Here is a 19,988-nt window from a genome sequence, read left to right as displayed (position 1 = left end):
TGAATTACTTGCTATTTGATGAGAAACAAGACATTGAAGAAATTTTTATAAAGAACATACATGAGAAATGGTATTCATCCATGAGCAGAAACATATAAAATCCATAGACCTTTGAAATTCAGTTAAATACTGTGATGTACTGCTCAAGTGATTGGCCCATTTTGAAAAGTTGGAATTTCCAGCAAATTTTAAAAACATCAGGTTTTTATTCAGTCAGATTTCAAAGAGTGAAAAAAGAGAAGCACTTTTTGGATAGTACCGTTCAGAATCATAAGACTGCCACAGGAGGTCCCAGCAAATATTTAGTTAGCAAAACCAGCATGAGCAGGAGCAACTAGGGATTGTTCCTGTCCTGACTAGCCACTAGACCACTAATGATATAGCAGAAGTGGGAGTGAGGGCTGTTCTCTTTCAGGGGCCAGGCCATTTTCGGTTTCAGCTAAAACTGAATGGCATATTTCAGCTGCAGATTCGGTTGAAACCAAAATACTGGTTTCAGTTGTCCTCTAATCTTAATGTGTTCCTTAGATGTGCGAATGGAAATAGGCTGTTTCCACTGTCTCGCTAAGCTATTGAGCAAGCACATAGAGTACATATATCAGATGATCAAAATAATAGCCTCCAAAAATGAGTGGGTGCTCTTTCAGTGAGTCTAGACACCCTACGAGGATGGAGGAAGCAGCATTATGATTTGGGTTGAATTAAAGATATGTGAAACTATACGCAGTGAAACAGAACCAATATGGAAGAGGAAAATGGGTGAGGGTGGGTGGGGGAAGGGGTCTTAGTTCAAAACTAGATAACAGTTTACTGGTATTATTCATGGTATGGAAATCTTGATTGTTGTTCATAGTGTTTACCTTTCAATAAGCAATTAAAAAAACAGCAGTGAATGGTGGAGTACCTTATGTTTTTGTTGGATGCCCAACAAGGAGGAGAAGTCTACCTGGTTGACAAATTAATTTAACAACTAAGCATTCAATATTACCTTATCTTAATAGATACTGAAAAGTTAGGATTCTCCACTTGATTTCTTACTTGTCGAACCATATCCTGAATAAGCTCTGGCTTATTTATCAAACAGGCACCATAACCTTCAGCCATTGCCCACCTAAGAAACAGACGGTTTAAATCAGCATTATAAAAAGAAATTGTACAGCATATTATGTTCAATTACAAAGTCAAGGCTGGTATTGAACATGCAGTGGCTCAGGGCAAAAATTTGGGAAGGAGCCCAAAGTCAAGCATCAGGCTGTTTTTTTCTTCAGCATTTGGCCAGCTTGGGTTCCTTGTAGCGTGGGAGTCAAGGGTTGTTGCCCTGTTTGCACTTCATGCCAGTTCTGCAGGGCTCACTACACAAGTTCCAGGTATACATATACCTGGAGTTAAAGTACGAGTTAAAGTTATATGCTGCCATTTCTTCCATGAGAAATAAGAGAATACATTGCCCCATGTAAGCCGCATTGAGCCTGCCATGAGTGGGAAAGTGCGGGGTACAAATGTAACAAAAAATAAAATAAATACCAGGTTGGATATGTACCATTTAAGGCTTTTCTCATCTGTCTCATTTAGATCTTTATTCAACTAAGATTTTTATTTCAGAGGTGCTGAACTGAAAAATATATTTGGAATACGGCCCTTACACATTCTACTGAATAAAGCCCTAATGCTTATCTGTACAAGTTTGAATCAGGTCCTATGCAACTATATTCATACGACAGTAAATATTACTACTTTGTACAAATACAATGTTACAAGCTGCTGCACAGATACACAGAAGAGACGGTTCCTTCTCAGTGAAGATTACAATCTAGTCAAGACAGAAGACAAATAGTAGACCTATGAAGTCACCTCAGCAAACTTTGTCATTTCGGCTTTCTCAACAGTGGAGATTGACAGGGGAATAAAATTCCATTGTTATCTTGGCTTCAAAATAATCAAAATGATAATCAAAATGTGATTATTCAGTCAGTTTATCGCCATCCCTGCAGGCTCTGTCCCTGCCCCATCCCCGCGGGCTCTGTCGTCATCTGCACAAGCCTTGAACACTTATGATTTTATATTTAAATCTTTTTATGAAAGTATAAAAAGGAACAATATTCTGTATAACTGTTTACAAAATCATAAATAGAAAACAATAACAACGAGCAACTGAAATAACCACCACCCCGCACTACCCTGTACCCTTCCAACCCCAACAATATCTGACTTATACGACCCCAACGAACCATAATCCACCCTGTTAAAATGTCCAGGGGGGCAAAATACAACCCATTATGTATGCCCTAGTAGGGGAGAAATATGCACTGCTATGATTTCTTAATCTATGGATGAATAATAAGTCATCAAGTATCTCAAGATTGTCTAGTTCTCCCATCTTCCACAGTCCTTCCCGCAATAGAAAATGTCCTCTCAGAAGATGTGCTGGTAGCAGGAATGCACAAGATTCCCTGTACAAGTTTTGCCAGTTTTGGCCAGCACTTTTGCTTGTTTTTCCAAAAAAATCAAAATATCGTCATCTGCATCACTCAAACAGAAATAACTGTCCAATTCATTAATAGTAGCCTTCAAAGGAGGCATTGTTCCACAAAAGTCACTCATAAAACTGCTAACATCCATTTTCATTCTTTTGGAGGGGACTCTTCCACAGATGCAACGCTTTCTGGGAATGTGGAGGATTCTTCTTATAGACTACTGGCTGGAAGAGGCACTGGACGGGAGGGAGGGAGGGAGGGAGGGACGATGACCCTGTAACTGGAAGCGGAAGGGCGGCAGTTGAGCTGCTTGAAACATGCGCGAGGCAGTTTGGGGGTGGGTGGCGTTGGGATCAGCTGCGATGTCTGTTTCTCCCCCCCCCCCCCCCCCCACAGGTTGAGTTGTGGATGACATACTGGGAAGGTGGTGGAAATATGCGCGAGGCAGTTTGGGGGGGGGGGGGGGGCGCCGGTTGGATCAGCTGTGAGGTTTGTTTTGGTTTATTTTTTTCCTCCCGGGTCTGAGGTGGACATCATACTGGGAAGGTGATGTCAGCCTGCCTTCGGAGCCTAACAGACCAACTCAGCCACGAACCCAGACAGCAAGATTAGAACGTTAGAGGTGAGAATTATTATATAGGATAATGTTTGACAATTTTGGATGGATGCTGTACACACCATGCGGCAATTTATAGGGGTGGAGTATCCTTTTAAAGAAGAACATTGCTTACTTCATTTCAAGCCTCTGGGGATCAAACCAGATATACACAAATTGGCAATCAGGTACTTTGTTGCCGCTAAACTCACCCTGGTGGAGGCATGGAAAAAGCCAACCACTCCCTCATTGTACTTGGTTCAGCGCAAGATGGACTGTATCTATCAGATGAATCGTTTGACGGCGATGCAGACGGTCAACATATTCATTTTCATTGAATTTGGGATCCCTACTCTATTTGGAAATTTGGTCAACCTGCTCCTGCAGTAGTTTGATATTCTCTCTCACCCTTCAGCTCTTAGCCACTCTAAGCAACAGCTTTGCCTCCTGTTCTTGGGGGGGGGGGGGGGTAAAAGGGGTTTGCGTTATTGATTTTCAATGTCTCAAAACTATGTTATATTTTTGAATCTGTTAATAAAAAGAATTCAGTTGCCAAAGATATATTAAGTTTTTACATATTGATACTAGCATTTTATAGATGTTGTTCCATTTAGTTGGAACAGCCTGTTTAAGGCTTTTAGAGAATGACATGGGGACAAAGTTTGTCCCTGACCCCATCCCTGTGTCATTCTCTAGTGGAACTTACTGAACCTTGTACTCTAGAAAGGCTAACCAAAATTTTCTTTGCCAAATTAATACAGTGCTTGGCATTAAAAACTTGAAATCTCTGCATAAATAAGCTTCCCTTGATTTAATAGATCTTACTGAACTTTACCTTAACTACAAACTAGATTATCCTAAGACAGAGCATTAAAATATACCACTGTGCAGCTTTGGAAGAAAATACTATTTAAAATGCATCTGTAAGGGTATAGAGGACAAAAATATAACACTATACGTGTTTGTTTTCGTTTTGGGATTGCAATTATTCTGGATAGTTTTAACTTCTATTTTAAACTATTATCTGCCAAGGGAAAGATACTTTTGGATCAGTGGAATACAAATGTTAGCTAAATAAAAAATACAATTATAATAAAAATGTGTTACATGGCATGCATAGTAGTTATTTGTCAATGTACACTGCAACTTTTTTCCCTCAGCAAAACTATTACCATTTCTTCTTGGCAACGAAACCTAAACTAAGGTGGTAGGATAAGAAAAAGTGACCAGAGACCCTTTTCAAACAGATAATATACAAATCAGTTTATTTCAATTCTTGCTCACCAGCTAGTTGTGTATTTTCATCTGGACGATGAGGCTTAATTAAGTTATACTACAACTTAGGGTAGCCATCAAGTACATCTGTTCTCTTGTTGCCCCCATTTAATGCTAGTATTGTAGCACATTTCCATGCATGCAATAGGAAATCACGGCATAATGTAAGCCACATTGAGCCTGCAAATTGGTGGGAAAATGTGGGATACAAATGCAACAATAATAATAAAATACTAGTGCCGGATCAATCAGTTTGGCATTTGTTGGGTGAGGTTGCAACAAAAAAAAGACATAAGATACTGTAGTATTTTTAAAATTGCTTTTGGAATAATTTTAATCTAGTTTTCCATAATCTGCTTGCCTTACCTCTGAGGACACCCACAATTTAGGTCTATCCCATCTGCAAAGGGGCAAACTAGACAAGCTGCATCAGCTAAAACCTGCGATTCGTTAGCAGCAAACTGAACAATCAGGGGACGATCACCTAGTGAAATTGATAAGGCAATTACGTTACAGCAATAATAAAACTGATCACAAATATAAGGACAATTCTATAACTTCTTGCCTGCAGTTATGCATGTCTTGTGCACATAAATGCATCAAAAAGTGTCACGTGTGTACACAGCTATGTTTACACTCTTCTTTCAGTTGCAATCTATGCCACTTAACCTGTGCCTTTATAGAAACATAGAAAAATGTAGGCAGATAAAGACCATATGGCCTATCCAGTCTGCCCATCCATGCCATCTACTCTTCCTATCACTCCTTTAGAGATCCTATGTACTTTTCCCAAGCTCTCTTGAATTTTCATTTCCACCAGGAATTCACCACCCTTTTAGTGAAGAAGTATCTCCTCAGGTTACTTCTAAATATATCCCCTTTCACCTTCATCCTATGTCCCTCGTTCCAGAGCTCCCTTTCAGTTGAAAAAGACTCGCCTCCTGTGCATTTATGCTGTGTAGGTTTATAAAATCTCTCTATCATATCTCCCCTCTCCTGCCTTTCTTCCAAAGAATACATATTGAGATCTTTAAGTCTGTCCCCATATGCTTTATGACGAAGACCACTGCCCATTTTAGTAGCCACCCTCTGGACCGACTCAATCCTGTTTATATCTTTTTGAAGTTGCGGCCTTCAGAATTCTACGCAATATTCTAAACGAGGTCTCACCAGAGTCTTATACAGGGGCACCATCGACTCCTTCTTCCTACTGGCCATTCCTCTCCCTATGCACCCAAGCATTCTTCTAGCTTTCTGTTTGGCCACCTTAATATCACATACGATCACACCCAAGTCTCGTTTCTCTTTTGTGCACAAAAGTTCTTCACCCCCTAAACTGTACCGCTCTCTCGGGTTCCTACGGCCCAAATGCATGACCTTGCATTTTTTTTTATCATTAAATCTAAGCTGCCAAAATCCAACCTAGAGGAAAGGTCTGGAATTTAGCAGCTTAGATTTAATGCTAAAAATGCATTTGGGCTGAAGAATTGTGCCAGCAGAATTATACTGGCTACCACCCATGTGAGAAGAGAAACTTAGTCACATATAGTTGGAAACTTCCGGAGGGATAGCAGTGTTAGTTTGTTGAAGAAAAATGTCAAAGAGGTTGGTGGCACCTTAGAGACTACGGGGTGGAAATTTTCAATGCTGGCTCTCATTAGATAGCTTATTTGATTGCTGGTGGTTTCCTAGTGGATTCTTGTCAGCGAGATAAATGCCCCTGCATAAGTTTGTCTAAACTGGGTTGTTCCTGATGAAGCCCAGAAGCGGGTGAAACGATATGGGCCCCGTTTTGAACACAATTAAGCAGTTGGTATGAGGGGTGATTAAGCCAGCCAGCTAAGGAAAGCTGTTATTTTATGCTATAGCTGTGCTTTTGGAACTATTTGATTCTCAGTGAAAATGTTTGCATTATGAGAAAATTCTGATTGTAAGCATGTGAGATTAATTTTCTTACCCAATGAAAGAGATCAGACCACGGACACCAAAATCTTATATAGATAACGGGTCTTGCTGGTCAGACCTTGGTCAATACCTTGGTTTCTGAGGGTAATTCTCATGCTTTCAAGTATTGTATGCCTTTTTATGACCTTTTGGGACTGAATTTGGCTGTTGTTTAGTTTGTTTTGTATTAGTTTACGCAACTTAGATCAACAGCTCATACTGTTACTTATCTAATAGCTTATTTTTTTACCACTAACTTGGTGTTAGTTTAGCACAGGTCCAATTTTATACAATGAGACCTATTTACTAATAACTCAGGCTAACAGTAAAATAAAACGTCTTAAAATGGTAGCCCAGTGGTTATCTATAAGGTTTATTCATGATTTGCATACATGTGTAAAACTCCATTAAAGAAAGCCAATATTTACATATGCATATCTACAGTGTGTCAATATTTATTTCAAGGTGGTGTGATTTGTTTGGGCTTGGGCAGGATTAAAATCTACAAGTGTATGTGGGAGAAATCATGTCAGGATTTATACTTACTCAAAAGTACATATAGGCTTTTAAAAAGTGCTCGTTTCAGTCAGTTTTCTGGTCTACCCTGCATAGGCTATATCCCAGCTACAGAGGTCTGACCGCTTGTTGAATTGTCACCTATTGTCATCTTCTTCTTAGGTTTTCTACTATCCCAGGTAGAGGGGTATATATATTCCCACAGTTAACCCAGCATCCAGATCTCTCCATAAACCATTTACTAATAAAGTCTTAATACAAATAACAATACCTTCATTTGTTGTAAATTCACTGTCTCTTGCTTTGACAGATTTAACAAAATCAGCTGCGACTATCATTGGTGTGTAACAGAGATCACAGCTGTATTTCCTCACCAGAGTTCTGAAAGCTAACCTGCAAGCAGACAAATAACTTAAAAAGCCCAAACCAGCAATCTTCTTAAAATGTCATTTAAAGAATTCAAAATAAATACCACAAAACTAATTTAACAGAAGACAAAGTAAAAAAATTAGTGTAAATGTTATTGTTTGTTTGGAGTGTAACTATACAAAGATGCAAACAGTTGTGGATCAAGGGTAACCTTTAAACTAATTACTATAGAATTTGGAAAGCAATTAAAATGCGAAGGATTTACTGAATTGGGGTTAGATTCAAACCTTTCTACTCTTTCCAACCCATTGGATTGTTGAAAAGAAAAATCACACATATGTTTAGGAACCAAAATTTAGGGCCCTGGTTACTAAGGTGCGCTAGCATTTTTAGTGTGCGCTAACCGTGTAGATGCCCATAGGAATATTATGGGCATCTACACGGCTAGTGCGCACTAAAAACACTAGCATGGCTTAGTCAACAGGGCTCTTGGTATGGGAGAAAAACTTGGAAAAAGTTAGAAAGTTTATTTGGATTTTGCTCACACCTTTACAGTAGTAGCTCAAGGTGAGTTACATTCAAGTACACTAGTTATATGACAGATCTAACTGTGGTTCCAGTGAAATAAAGTTCCCAAAACTACATCCCAATATACAGTGATACCTTGGTTTTCGTCGATAATCCGTACGAAAACAATCGACGAAAACCGAGGCAATTATTTCCATATGAATCAATGAGCAGGAGAATGCGTGGATCGCCCTTTGTTTTCGCAAAATTAGCAGCGAGGTCGCGTGGGCACGCCAATGAAATCCGAGACAAGTTTTTTGCGGAAAAAAATCGATGAAAACCCAAACCGACCATAACTGAAGTATTACTATACTTCAAAAGGCGAGGCAGTTCCATTAACTGCAGCATAATAACATTAAAACTTGCTCTCCCCACTCCCTGTCATACAGAGCCAACACAGATATAAAGCATACACACATATGCTCTCTTTCCCCGCTCACAGTCACATACACACATAAAGCTAGGACAGATACAGATATATATACACACATGTAAAGAAACAGCTGGAAACAGTTACTCATCTTGTAGCTGGCTGCAAAATATTGATGGCAGAAAATTTATATAAGGAAAGGCACCACAAAGTGGCAAGTCTCATTCATTGGAAACTTTGTATACATTATATCATCACCTCACTTATTCCCATTTCTAGATCATTTATCAATATGTTAAATAACACTGGTCCCAGTACAAATCCCTGGGGCACTCCACTACTTAGAGAAATGGCCATTTAACCCTACCCTCAGTTCCTAATCCACAAAAGAACATTGTCTCCTATCCCATGGCTTTTTAATTTCCTCAGGAGTTTCTCATGAGGGACTCTGTCAAAAGCTTTCTGAAAATCTAGAAACACTACATCAACCAGCTTATCCACATTTATTCATGCCTTCAAAGATGTGAAGCAGATTGGTGAGGCAAGATTTCCCTCAGCTGAATACATGTTGACTCTGTCCCATTAAACAAGCTTGTCTATGTATTCAGTAATTTTATTCTCTATAATCGTTTCCACTATTTTGCCTAGCACTGACATCAGGCTCACTAGTTTGTAATTTCCCGGATCAACCCTGGAACCCTTTTTAAAAATCAGCTTTACATTGGCCACCTCCCAATCTTGAGGTCCTATGGACGATTTTAAGGAGAGGTTACAGATCACTAATTTTATATTTGTGTTCTTTCGGTACTCTTGGGTAATACCACTGGGTCCAGTTGATTTACTACTCTTTAATTTGTCAATTTGGCTCAGCACACTGAAATTGCAGGGCCTATATTCAAAGTGAGCTGTGTGTTTGTTGGCAAACACATAAATCATTTATCCATATATATTAAGCCCTTTCCCACCAGATTCTATATAGTGCGCTTAGATTTAGGTGCTGAAATAGGCATGGATTCTATAACACTGCACGGAACTTAACTGGCTTAACAAACTAATGAGTGCTGATAACAGCACATAACAAGCAATAACGAGCACTAATTGGCACGGATTAGAATGTAGGTGCACAACTCGCTAAGTGTGTTCTGTAATGATGTTCACTGAACTTCTAAAACGTGGAGGCAAAAAGGGGCGTGGTTATAGGCGGGGAAATGAGCATTTCATGGATGTTCCAAAATTTAGGCGCCTAGTTATAGAATATGGCCCACTACGCCTAAATCTACACACTGAGATTTACACCAGGTTTTCATTGGTGTACATGGATGCATGCAGATATCGGTGCTGAAATATCAACCAAGCATATTCTATAATCGGCGCCTAAATCTAGGTGACAATTATAGAATACGCTTAGCACTGATATCAGCGCCGATTTTTTAGGCGCCATATATAGAACCTCCTCCTTTATAGACAAAATCAAGCATGGTTCTGGAAGATTGGTGGGTAGCCAATGTAACACCGATTTGTTTTTAAAAGGTTCCAGTGAGCCTGACATCGGTGCTGGGCAAAATGGTAGAAATTGTTATAAAGAACAACATTATAAAGCATATTCAAAAGCATGGATTAATGAGACAAAGCTAACATGGATTTAATGAAGAGAAATCTTGCCTCACCAATCTATTACATGTGGGAAAAGGCATTTGACAGAGTACCTCATGAAAGACTCCTGAAGAAATTGGAGAGTCATGGGATAGGAGGTAGTGTCCTATTGTGGATTAAAAACTGGTTAAAAGATAGAAAACAGAGAGTAGGGTTAAATGGTCAGTATTCTCAATGGAGAAGGGTAGATAGTAGGGTACCCCAGGGGTCTGCTGGGACCGCTGCTTTTTAACATATTTATAAATGATCTAGAGATGGGAGTAACTAGTGAGGTAATTAAATTTGCTGATGACATGAAGTTATTCAAAGTTGTTAAATCGCAAGAGGATTGTGAAAAATTATAAGAGGACCTTACGAGACTGGGAGACTGGGCATCTAAATGGCAGATGACGTTTAATGTGAGCAAGTGCAAAGTGACACATGTGGGAAAGAGGAACCCGAATTATGGTTACGTAATTCAAGATTCCACGTTAGGAGTCACCGACCAGGAAAGGGATCTAGGCGTCATCATTGATGATAACGTTGAAACCCTCTGCTCAGTGTGCAGCGGTGGCTAAGAAAGCAAATAGAATGTTAGGTATTATTAGGAAAGGAATGGAAACAAAAATGAGGACTTTATAATGCCTTTGTATCGCTCCATGGTGCGACCAGTACTCAAATATTGTGTTCGATTCTGGTCGCTGCATCTCAAAAAAAAGATATAGTGGAATTTGAAAAGGTACAGAGAAGGGCAACGAAAATTATAAAGGGAATAGGACGACTTCTCTAGGAGGAAAGGATATAGCGGCTAGGGCTCTTCAGCTTGGAGAAAAGATTTGCTATTTTTCAGTTTGTCAAATTGCGCCATTACATCCTCCAGTTTTATAGAGATTTCATTCAGTTTCTCTAACTTCTCAGCTTTGAATACCATTTCTGGCACCGGTATCTCTCCCAAACCTTCCTTGGTGAAGACCGAAGCAAAGAATTTATTTAATCTCTCCGCTATGGCTTTGTCTTCCCTGAGTGACCTTTTACCCCTCTGTCATCTAGCGGTTCAACAGATTCTTTTGCCAACTTTTTGCTTTTAATGTACCTAAAAAATTTTTTACTATATGTTTTTACCTTCAACGTCCCTCTTTGCCTTCCTTATCAGCGCTTTCATTTGACCTTCACAGCTACTACATAGTAACATAGTAAATGACGGCAGATAAAGACCTGAACGGTCCATCCATTCTGCCCAACAAGATAAACTCATTTTACTTTATATGTATATCTGAGTTTGATTTGTCCTTGCCTTTCTTAGGGTACAGACGTAGAAGTCCGCCCTGCACCGGTCTTATTCTCCAAATACCGGCGTTGCCACCCAATATCCACTAAGATTCCATAGATCCATTCCTTCTAAACAGGATTCCTTTGTGTTTATCCCACGCATGTTTGAATTCCATTACCGTTTTCATCTCCACCACCTCCCACGGGAGGGCATTCCATGTATCCACCACCCTCTCCGTGAAAAAATACTTCCTGACATTACTCCTGAGTCTGCCCCCCTTCAACCTCAAATCATGTCCTCTAGTTCTACCACCTTCCCATCTCCGGGATATGATAAAGTATTCTTCAGACATTCTCTGTGTGCCTTAATATAGAGGGGCTAATTTTCAAAGTACAGAGACTTATAAAGTTATATAGGATACTATGGGGCTCATTTTCAAAACACAAAAGTCTGTGTGTTTTGAAAATGAATTAGATTGCAAGCTCTGTCGAGAAGGGACTGTCTACTCAGTTTTTTTTTTCACCATTCTTCTCATTCTATCATAGTCTCCTTTTTGAAAGTTAAATGCCAACGTATTGGATTTCCCGTGTGTACTTATTAGCGTACGTTAAAAACACTACCACGTCTTTGTAAAAGACCCCCTTAACGAACGTCAGTATGCTATTTTCTTGAACTGTTTTCAGTACATACACATTTTTTTTTCCAGAATCTTAAACATCCAACAGGTACTGGTTGATGTGAAAAAAAAAAGTTTAAATATAATTTAAAGAAACAGAACATTACGTTAAAAAGTGTGAACTTTGCTTCTCATGAAAAAGGTCTTGGATCAATTAAATAGAATCATAATAAATATATTACCATAAAAAGAAGTACATTTATTCCAGGGCAAGATCTCCAAATCGTTTTTTTTTTTGCGCATACCGTGACAGAAAAGAACCTCACTCCTAAACCAGGTATGTGGAATATGATTTCAGTCTCTCAGATTTACTGCTAATATTCACCAAAATATTTGCATTGTGCCAAAGAGAACTTCTTTCTGGAGTTACTACTACTACTTATCATTTCTAAAGCGCTACTAGACGTACGCAGCGCTGTACACTTGAACATGAAGAGACAGTCCCTGCTCGACAGAGCTTACAATCTAATTAGGACAGACAAACAGGACAAACAAGAGATAAGGGAATATTAAAGTGAGGATGATAAAATGAGGGTTCTGAACAAGTGAATAAGGGTTAAGAGTTAAAAGCAGCATCAAAAAGGTGGGCTTTTAGCTTAGATTTGAAGACGGCTAGAGATGGAGCTTGACATACCGGCTCAGGAAGTCTATTCCAGGCATATGGTGCAGCAAGATAAAAGGAACGGAGTCCGGAGTTAGCAGTGGAGGAGAAGGGTGCAGATAAGAGAGATTTACCCAGTGAACGGAGTTCCCGGGGAGGAATGTAGGGAGAATGGAGAAGTACTGAAGAGCTGCAGAGTGAATGCACTTACAAGTCAATAAGAGGAGTTTGAACTGTATGCGGAAATGGATAGGAAGCCAGTGAAGTGACTTGAGAAGAGGGCTAATATGAGCATAACAACAATGGTGGAATATTAGTCGTGCAGCAGAATTTTGAACAGATTGAAGAGGAGAGAGATGGCTAAGTGGGAGACCTGTGAGAAGCAATAGTTGCAATAGTCTAAGCGAGAGGTGATAATATTGTGGATGAGGGTCCTGGTAGTGTGCTCAGAAAGGAAAGGGCGAATTGTGTTGATATTATAGAGAAAGAAACAACAGGTTTTAGCAGTCTGCTGAATATGTGCCGAGAAGGCGAGGGAGGAGTCGAAGATGACCCCAAGGTTACGATCTGATGAGACAGGAAGGATGAGAGTGTTATCCACAGAAATAGAGAATGGGGGAGGAGGAGAGGTTGGTTTAGGGGGAAAGATGAGAAGCTCAGTCTTGGTCATGTTTAGTTTCAGATGGCGCTGAGACATCCAGGCAGCAATGTCAGACAGGCAGGCAGGCTGATACTTTGGCCTGGATTTCGGCTGAGATTTCTGGTGTGGAGAGGTAGATCTGGGAGTCATCAGCATAAAGATGATACTGAAAACCATGGGATGAGATCAGAGTACCAAGGGAAGAAGTATAGATGGAAAAAAGAAGAGGTCCCAGGACAGATCCCTGAGGTACACCTACTGACAGTGGGATAGAAGTAGAGGAGGATCCACTAGAGTATACACTAAAGGTATGCTGGGAGAGATAAGAAGAAAACCAGGAAAGAACAGAGCCCTGAAATCCAAGTGAGGACAGCGTATCAAGGAGTAGGCTGTGATCAACAGTGTCAAAAGCAGCAGATAGACCGAGAAGGATGAGAATAAAAGAGAGCTTTGGATCTGGCCAGGAACAGATCATTGGAGACTTTAGCAAGCGCTGTTTCAGTTGAATGAAGGGAGCGAAAGCCAGATTGAAGTGGATCAAGAGTAGCTTGAGATGAAAGAAAGTCAAGGCAACGGCGGTGAACAGCACATTCAAGTATCTTGGATAGGAAAGGGAGGATGGAGATGGGGCGATAGTTGGAAGGACAGATAGGGTCCAATGAAGGTTTTATAAGGAGTGGTGTGACTACGGCATGTTTGAAGGCATCAGGAACGGTCGCAGTGGACAGTGAAAGATTGAGGATATGACAGATAAAAGGGATGACAGTAGGAGAGATAGTGTTAAGTAGATGGGAGGGAATAGGATCAGAGGAACAGGTAGTTAATTTTGAGGAGGAAATAAGATGTGTAGTTTCCTCTTCAGTGATTTCAGAAAAGGAAGAAAAGGAGGCAGGGGTTGGAGGGTTGAGAGAATGGACTAAGGGAGTTCATATTATTACATGCATAGGCAATTTATCTATGTGTGCTTGGAAATTCTTTCTAATGAGGCCTGTGGCACCCAAAACAATGTGCAATGATCCAAGAACTAAAATCAACTAGTGTCCTATAGGACTCAAACCACACAGAATAGAATGTTGTGCATAATACTTACTTTGAATATCGCACCATAGGGGCACATATTTTTAGAGTATGACCGGAATGAAATAAGTCCATTAGGTTTTCTAAGTGGCATTGCAGGTCTTCAGTAAATCACTATTAATGATAATGGGATCTTTCTTCCATGTCTGAAAACAAACATTTTAAAAAGACTTGAATTATATTTCATACATTCCAGTAATGCATTCTGAGAGAAAAACTAATAGACACAAATTCAGGGGCAGATGCTCAAAACTAATGTCAGCGTTAAAAAATGGCTAGCGCACATTATTGTGCGCCAAATGGTCAAAGGGCTCTAGCGCAAGTTTTGACATATTTGTTAAAGATGGCCGCAAATTGTATTGAAATGTATTTAAATGGATGTTAATGGTCAGAAAACATTCCACTGCAATGCTCAGAAGCAATGTGCAGAAGGACATAATGGCCTATAATACCAAAATGTTATCACCATGTTAGGGGCAGCACTGAAGTTTTTCAGGAGATTTGTCAATTTTTCACACTGAACTATGGGTTTTGTGTTGTTTTACAAATGGAAGGAAACCCATGCAAGTTTTAAGCGCTAACAGTGAAAAAACAAACATGTGTATGGGTCTAAGCAAAAACAAAAGTAAAAGCACAAATTGGCGCCTGATTTTCTGTGCTTAAATAGCAGCTTTTCAAAAATTTAGAGTGCAAACAATTTTTGAGTCTCATATTTAAAAATGTAGAACAGTGCTGCATACATCTAGTAGTGCTATAGAAATGATAAGTAGTAGTGTGTGCTTACACTTGCAGTTTTGTCTTGGCATGTACACAAGAACCATGCTTACCACAAAATCTTTGTGTGCATGTGCCAGGCACATCCTTTCCCTTAAATTTGATTTGTTAGCAATACAAATAAAACATGGAAAAGAAAATAAGATGATACCTTTTTTATTGGACATAACTTAATACATTTCTTGATTAGCTTCCACATTTCTTGACTCGCCTCCACCTACCCTCCTCTCCTCCTTCCTGTACACATTAATTGATTTGATTACTTTATTTTTTGTCTATTAGATTGTAAGCTCTTTGAGCAGGGACTGTCTTTCTTCTATGTTTGTGCAGCGCTGCGTACGCCTTGTAGCGCTATAGGAATGCTAAATAGTAGTAGCTTTTGAAGGTTGCCCTTCTTCATCAGATCGGAAATAAGCAAATGCTAGCACAAATTAACCATACTTATCATTTGCATATGATGTCTTTTGAGCATCTGTTTGCTATTTTTTTGCTTTGCTGTTGCATTATGAGCTTTTGTGCTATGCACTTTTGAACCCGGCTTTGAGCAACAGCCTCTCAGTTAGGCATAATCTGCATTTTGAAATCATTTTATCTAGCATGGAAATTTATGCACCATACTACAGTATATGTAAGCAAGTGAAGGAAAATGTTGGATATGTACAGTTCATAACATGAAAAAATACACTAGATTTTATGCCTGCATCCCAAAAGACGCTACAGACCATAGGAGGCAATTTTTCAAAATTATTGGGGGTGCTAAGATCAATGGAAATACCGTGTTTCCCCGAAAATAAGACACTGTCTTATATTAATTTTTGCCCCCAAAAATGCGCTAGGTCTTATTTTCAGGGGCTGTCTTATTTTTCGGGGAAACATCGGGGTTGGATCGGGGTTGGCCCGCCCGCCCTCCATCGCTCCCGGAACTAACCTTAAACGCCTCCTTTCACCTTAGCAGCAAGCAGCAGCAGGGCAGGTCACTCCTTCCTTCCGTGTCCCGCCCTCGCCTGACGTAACGTCTGCGAGGGTGGGGCACGGAAGGAAGGAGAGGTCTGCCCTGCTGCTGCTTGCTGCTAAGGTGAAAGGAGGCGTTTAAGGTTAGTTCTGGGAGCGACGGAGGGTGGATGGAGGGGGGCGCTTGGTGACCTCGGGTGGGGGGGGGGGGCCTTTGTCCGGCTCTCGGCGGCCCTGCTTTCAAAGAAAAATTTGCTAGGTCTTACTTTCGGGGGAGGTCTTATATCTACCAATTCAGAAAAACCTCTACTAGGTCTTATTTTCGGGGGATGTCTTACTTTCGGGGAAACAGGGTAACACCTTCCTGAACACATACAAGGAATTTTCTCAATATTGGGGGTGCTCAAGCACCCACACACAAGGAATTTTCTCAATATTGGGGGTGCTCAAGCACCCATAGCGCCGGCTCCTATGCTACAGACAGACAGATAGACAGAAAGGACCAGTCCCCACTGCCATTCAGAACCCCCAATATTTATACCCCACATTATCCCCACAAACATGCAGGCTCAATGTGGCTTACAGAGAGAGAGAGATCTCTGTGTGATATCAGAGACAAATTAGAAATGAAGAGCAAAACTGCAAGAAAGAAAAGACACTTTACATAGAACGGTACAAAAGAATGGGTCCAACCAGAATCCACGTTTGCATGCTTGCAGGGGTTATAGTCCTACATAGGTCTTGTAGAAAATATTTTTGCAAACTTTTTGACCACATCCAGGAAAGGATAGTTTTCATTGGGTTTAGCACCCTGAATCATTTTGAAAAGTTGGCTCCTATGCCTACTGCTGCAATTATTTTTTCCTGAGAAGCTCAGTGCATCCCAGGAAAGAAAACATGATCACAATGATTAGGTGTGGGGTTTTTTATTTTTTTTTTTACTGAGCTCAGTTTCACCCTTTAAAGTAGCAGCTCAAGGCGAGTTACATTCAGCTACACTACAGGATGTCGTTACATCTCTGTCAATGCGTCAGCATTACCTAATATCTAACAGTAAAAGTCATTCCATGTGAAATGTGAAAAGCAAACAGATTAACACGAACCTACCTAAATCTCCACTATCCAAGCTGCAAAGGACTCAGATACAAAGCAACCCATGCATCCAGCTTTTCCTACATAAGCACACAACTACGGAACGCATTACCAAAAGCCGTGAAAACAACTTATGATCACCTAAACTTCCGGAAATCATTAAAAACTAACCTGTTCAAAAAGGCATACGCCACCAACACAACTTAAATGCCTGTACCCTGCAACTCAAAGAAACCAAAGCTCGTAATGGACATACAATAACTCTTCCTCTCTACAATTCCCTAATGCGTCTGTACACACGAACCTTATTCTACCACAACATTACTGTATTTGTTCATACCGGAATTGGCGAACGCCTTTACGGTACTATGTAAGCCACATTGAGCCTGTAAATAGGTGGGAAAATGTGGGATACAAATGTAACAAATAAAATAAAAATTAGTTATTATTATAACATAACATATCTACTACTTAGCATTTCTAAAGCGCTATTAGGGTTACGCAGCGCTGTACAGTTTAACAAAGATGGACAGTCCCTGCTCAAAGGAGCTTACAATCTAATGGATAAAATGTGCAGACAATCAAATTGGGGCAGTCTAGATTTCCCTTATTAAAAAGAGGAGTGTGGTAGCCGTGTTAGTCCACTCTTAGGTTATCAATAGAAATCAAACAAAATAAAACATGGAAAAGAAAATAAGATGATACCTTTTTTATTGGACATAACTTAATACATTTCTTGATTAGCTTTCGAAGGTTGCCCTTCTTCCTCAGATTGGAAATAAGCAAATGTGCTAGCTGACAGTGTATATAAGTGAAAACATTCAAGCATTACTATGACAGTAAAATAGATACCATTGGAGATTCTACATGGAATGTTGCTACTATTGGAGATTCTACATGGAATGTTGCTATTCCACTAGCAACATTCCATGTAAAAGGCTGCGCAGGCTTCTGTTTCTGTGAGTCTGACATCCTGCACGTACGTGCAGGACGTCAGACTCACAGAAGCAGAAGCCTGCGCGGCCACATTGGTGATCTGCAAGGGCCGACTTCTACATGGAATGTTGCTAGTGGAATAGCAACATTCCATGTAGAATCTCAAATAGGGAAAAGGAAATGGGACTTGATACACCACCTTTCTGAGGTTTTTGCAACTACATTCAAAGCGGTTTACATATATTCAGGTACTTATTTTGTACCAGGGGCAATGGAGGGTTAAGTGACTTGCCCAGAGTTACAAGGAGCTGCAGTGGGAATTGAACCCAGTTCCCCAGGATCAAAGTCCACTGCACTAACCACTAGGCTACTCCTCCATATGGTCTAGCCAGTCTGCCCATTCCATGCATTCAGATTATGGAATACCGCTGTGCATGTGACTTTCACACACGTAAGTCTAGTATTCTATATTCTTAGGGTCCCTTTACTAAGCTGTGGTAGAGAGGTGTGGTAGCCGTGTTAGTCCACTCTTAAAGGTTATCAATAGAAATCAAACAAAATAAAACATGGAAAAGAAAATAAGATGATACCTTTTTTATTGGACATAACTTAATACATTTCTTGATTAGCTTTCGAAGGTTGCCCTTCTTCCTCAGATCGGAAATAAGCAAATGTGCTAGCTGACAGTGTATATAAGTGAAAATATCAATGATATGCTTTGATGTCCCCATGCATACTTCCTACCCACCCCCCTCCTCCCACCCTGTCAGACTGTCATAGTAATGCTTGAATGTTTTCACTTATATACACTGTCAGCTAGCACATTTGCTTATTTCCGATCTGACGAAGAAGGGCAACCTTCGAAAGCTAATCAAGAAATGTATTAAGTTATGTCCAATAAAAAAGGTATCATCTTATTTTCTTTTCCATGTTTTATTTTGTTTGATTTCTATTGATAACCTTATTAAAAAAAAATTGTTGACAACCTTATAGTTATCAGCGATATAATACTGTGATGGCTAAATGACAGCAGCCAGAGAAAGAACGAACCAACTCACCTAACCCCCTTCTCACCGTCTCCCTCACATCCAGGCCACTAGACAATTCCCTGCGGCCGCACGCGCGCGCGCAGCTGCAAGACAGATCCCTCGCACAAGCAGCGTGCGTGTACACTCCTCAATTACTGGCCGCGAGACAGGAACCTTTTGCCCAAGGAGGTCTTATTGGCCCTAGCACGCGCGCCTTCCACCGGCCATTTTCCAATTCCAAAAGCGGTGCAGGAGGAGGAGGAGGTGTGCACTGATTGTGGAAACGTGACGTCAACGGCGCGAAGCGCGGGATTTGTACGTCACACCCGGACCTTAATGACAACGCGGATGATAGTAGTAGACAGTCGGAAACAAGGAATATGGCCACCATCACAACTCCAGTAGATGTTAGGGAACTGCTTCAAGACGGTGAGTGTGGAGCTACCGCGGCCAGCGTTGTTTTCCCTTCTACTGCTCCACAGACCTCTCTAGTTCCTTTACCATCCACAGTGTGTACCACGGGATGCCAGAGGCCTTGGCGACGTAACTTTTGCTCATCGTACAGCTCTGTCTCCGCTTGTTGCTCATCTTTTCAATGGTGCTTCTGCTTTGATTCGTCTGTTCCCGGACGAAGTTGCGCAAGTTAGCAGAAAGACATTGGAGGTCTTTCTGAAGTCTCTGTGCACACTGCACAGTGAGTGTCAGTGGTTTGGGACGGGTTGAAAAGGCACTGAGAAGTGTGCTGCTGCACTGCTTTGCAGGAACAAGGGAGGCAAAGAGAAAGTATAATGGAAATCACTTTGGTGTTTTAAATCAAGAATTTATGGATTATAGGACACCACTGAGCACTGGTGTGTTAGGCAGTTTTTGCTATTCTTGGCAAATTGGCTGCTCCCAGGAGGGTAGAAGAGGGGTAATTATATTTTCCTTTAGTGTACCCTAAAAACTTTACTGTTATTAGTTTTACTTTCACTTAGACATCTAAGTGTCTGCACTTGCATGTGAATGTTTAGTATTTTCAGAACATGCACATAAAAGTGCCAACGCTTAGACATCTGTGGGGTTCATTTTCAAAAGAGAAAAACACCCAAAAAGTGTCATAAAGCACCATTTGGATGTTTTTCTTCTCAAAACGTCCAAATCGATATTTTCAAAATCTATTTTGCAGACATCTATGCAAGTCGTCTGCAGTGTGTCCGAA

The 19,988-nt window shown here is 40.4% G+C and overlaps 2 protein-coding genes across 2 annotated transcripts in view; one reads left to right on the top strand and one right to left on the bottom strand.

The window, feature by feature from the left end:
* Positions 1–14,114, bottom strand: part of DUS4L (dihydrouridine synthase 4 like) — a gene marked incomplete at its 5' end in the record, with an annotated part of 100,766 nt that extends 86,652 nt beyond the window's left edge. Inside the window, 4 exons of the mRNA XM_030216755.1 lie at positions 989–1,111; positions 4,711–4,828; positions 7,076–7,197; positions 14,020–14,114. Of these exons, the coding sequence (XP_030072615.1) occupies positions 989–1,111; positions 4,711–4,828; positions 7,076–7,197; positions 14,020–14,114 (458 nt within the window). The remainder of the gene's footprint in view (positions 1–988; positions 1,112–4,710; positions 4,829–7,075; positions 7,198–14,019) is intronic.
* A 4,994-nt stretch (positions 14,115–19,108) lies between these two features.
* The window catches only part of COG5 (component of oligomeric golgi complex 5), a 333,667-nt gene continuing 332,787 nt past the window's right edge, over positions 19,109–19,988 (top strand). Inside the window, exon 1 of the mRNA XM_030216260.1 lies at positions 19,109–19,216. Within this exon, the coding sequence (XP_030072120.1) occupies positions 19,168–19,216 (49 nt within the window). The 5' untranslated portion in view covers positions 19,109–19,167. The remainder of the gene's footprint in view (positions 19,217–19,988) is intronic.

This window comes from Microcaecilia unicolor, chromosome 10, assembly GCF_901765095.1.
Source record: "Microcaecilia unicolor chromosome 10, aMicUni1.1, whole genome shotgun sequence".
NCBI classification, from domain to species: Eukaryota; Metazoa; Chordata; class Amphibia; order Gymnophiona; family Siphonopidae; genus Microcaecilia; species Microcaecilia unicolor.
The sequence above is the reverse complement of the archived record's forward strand: the minus strand, read 5'-3'. Positions and strand labels throughout refer to the sequence as shown.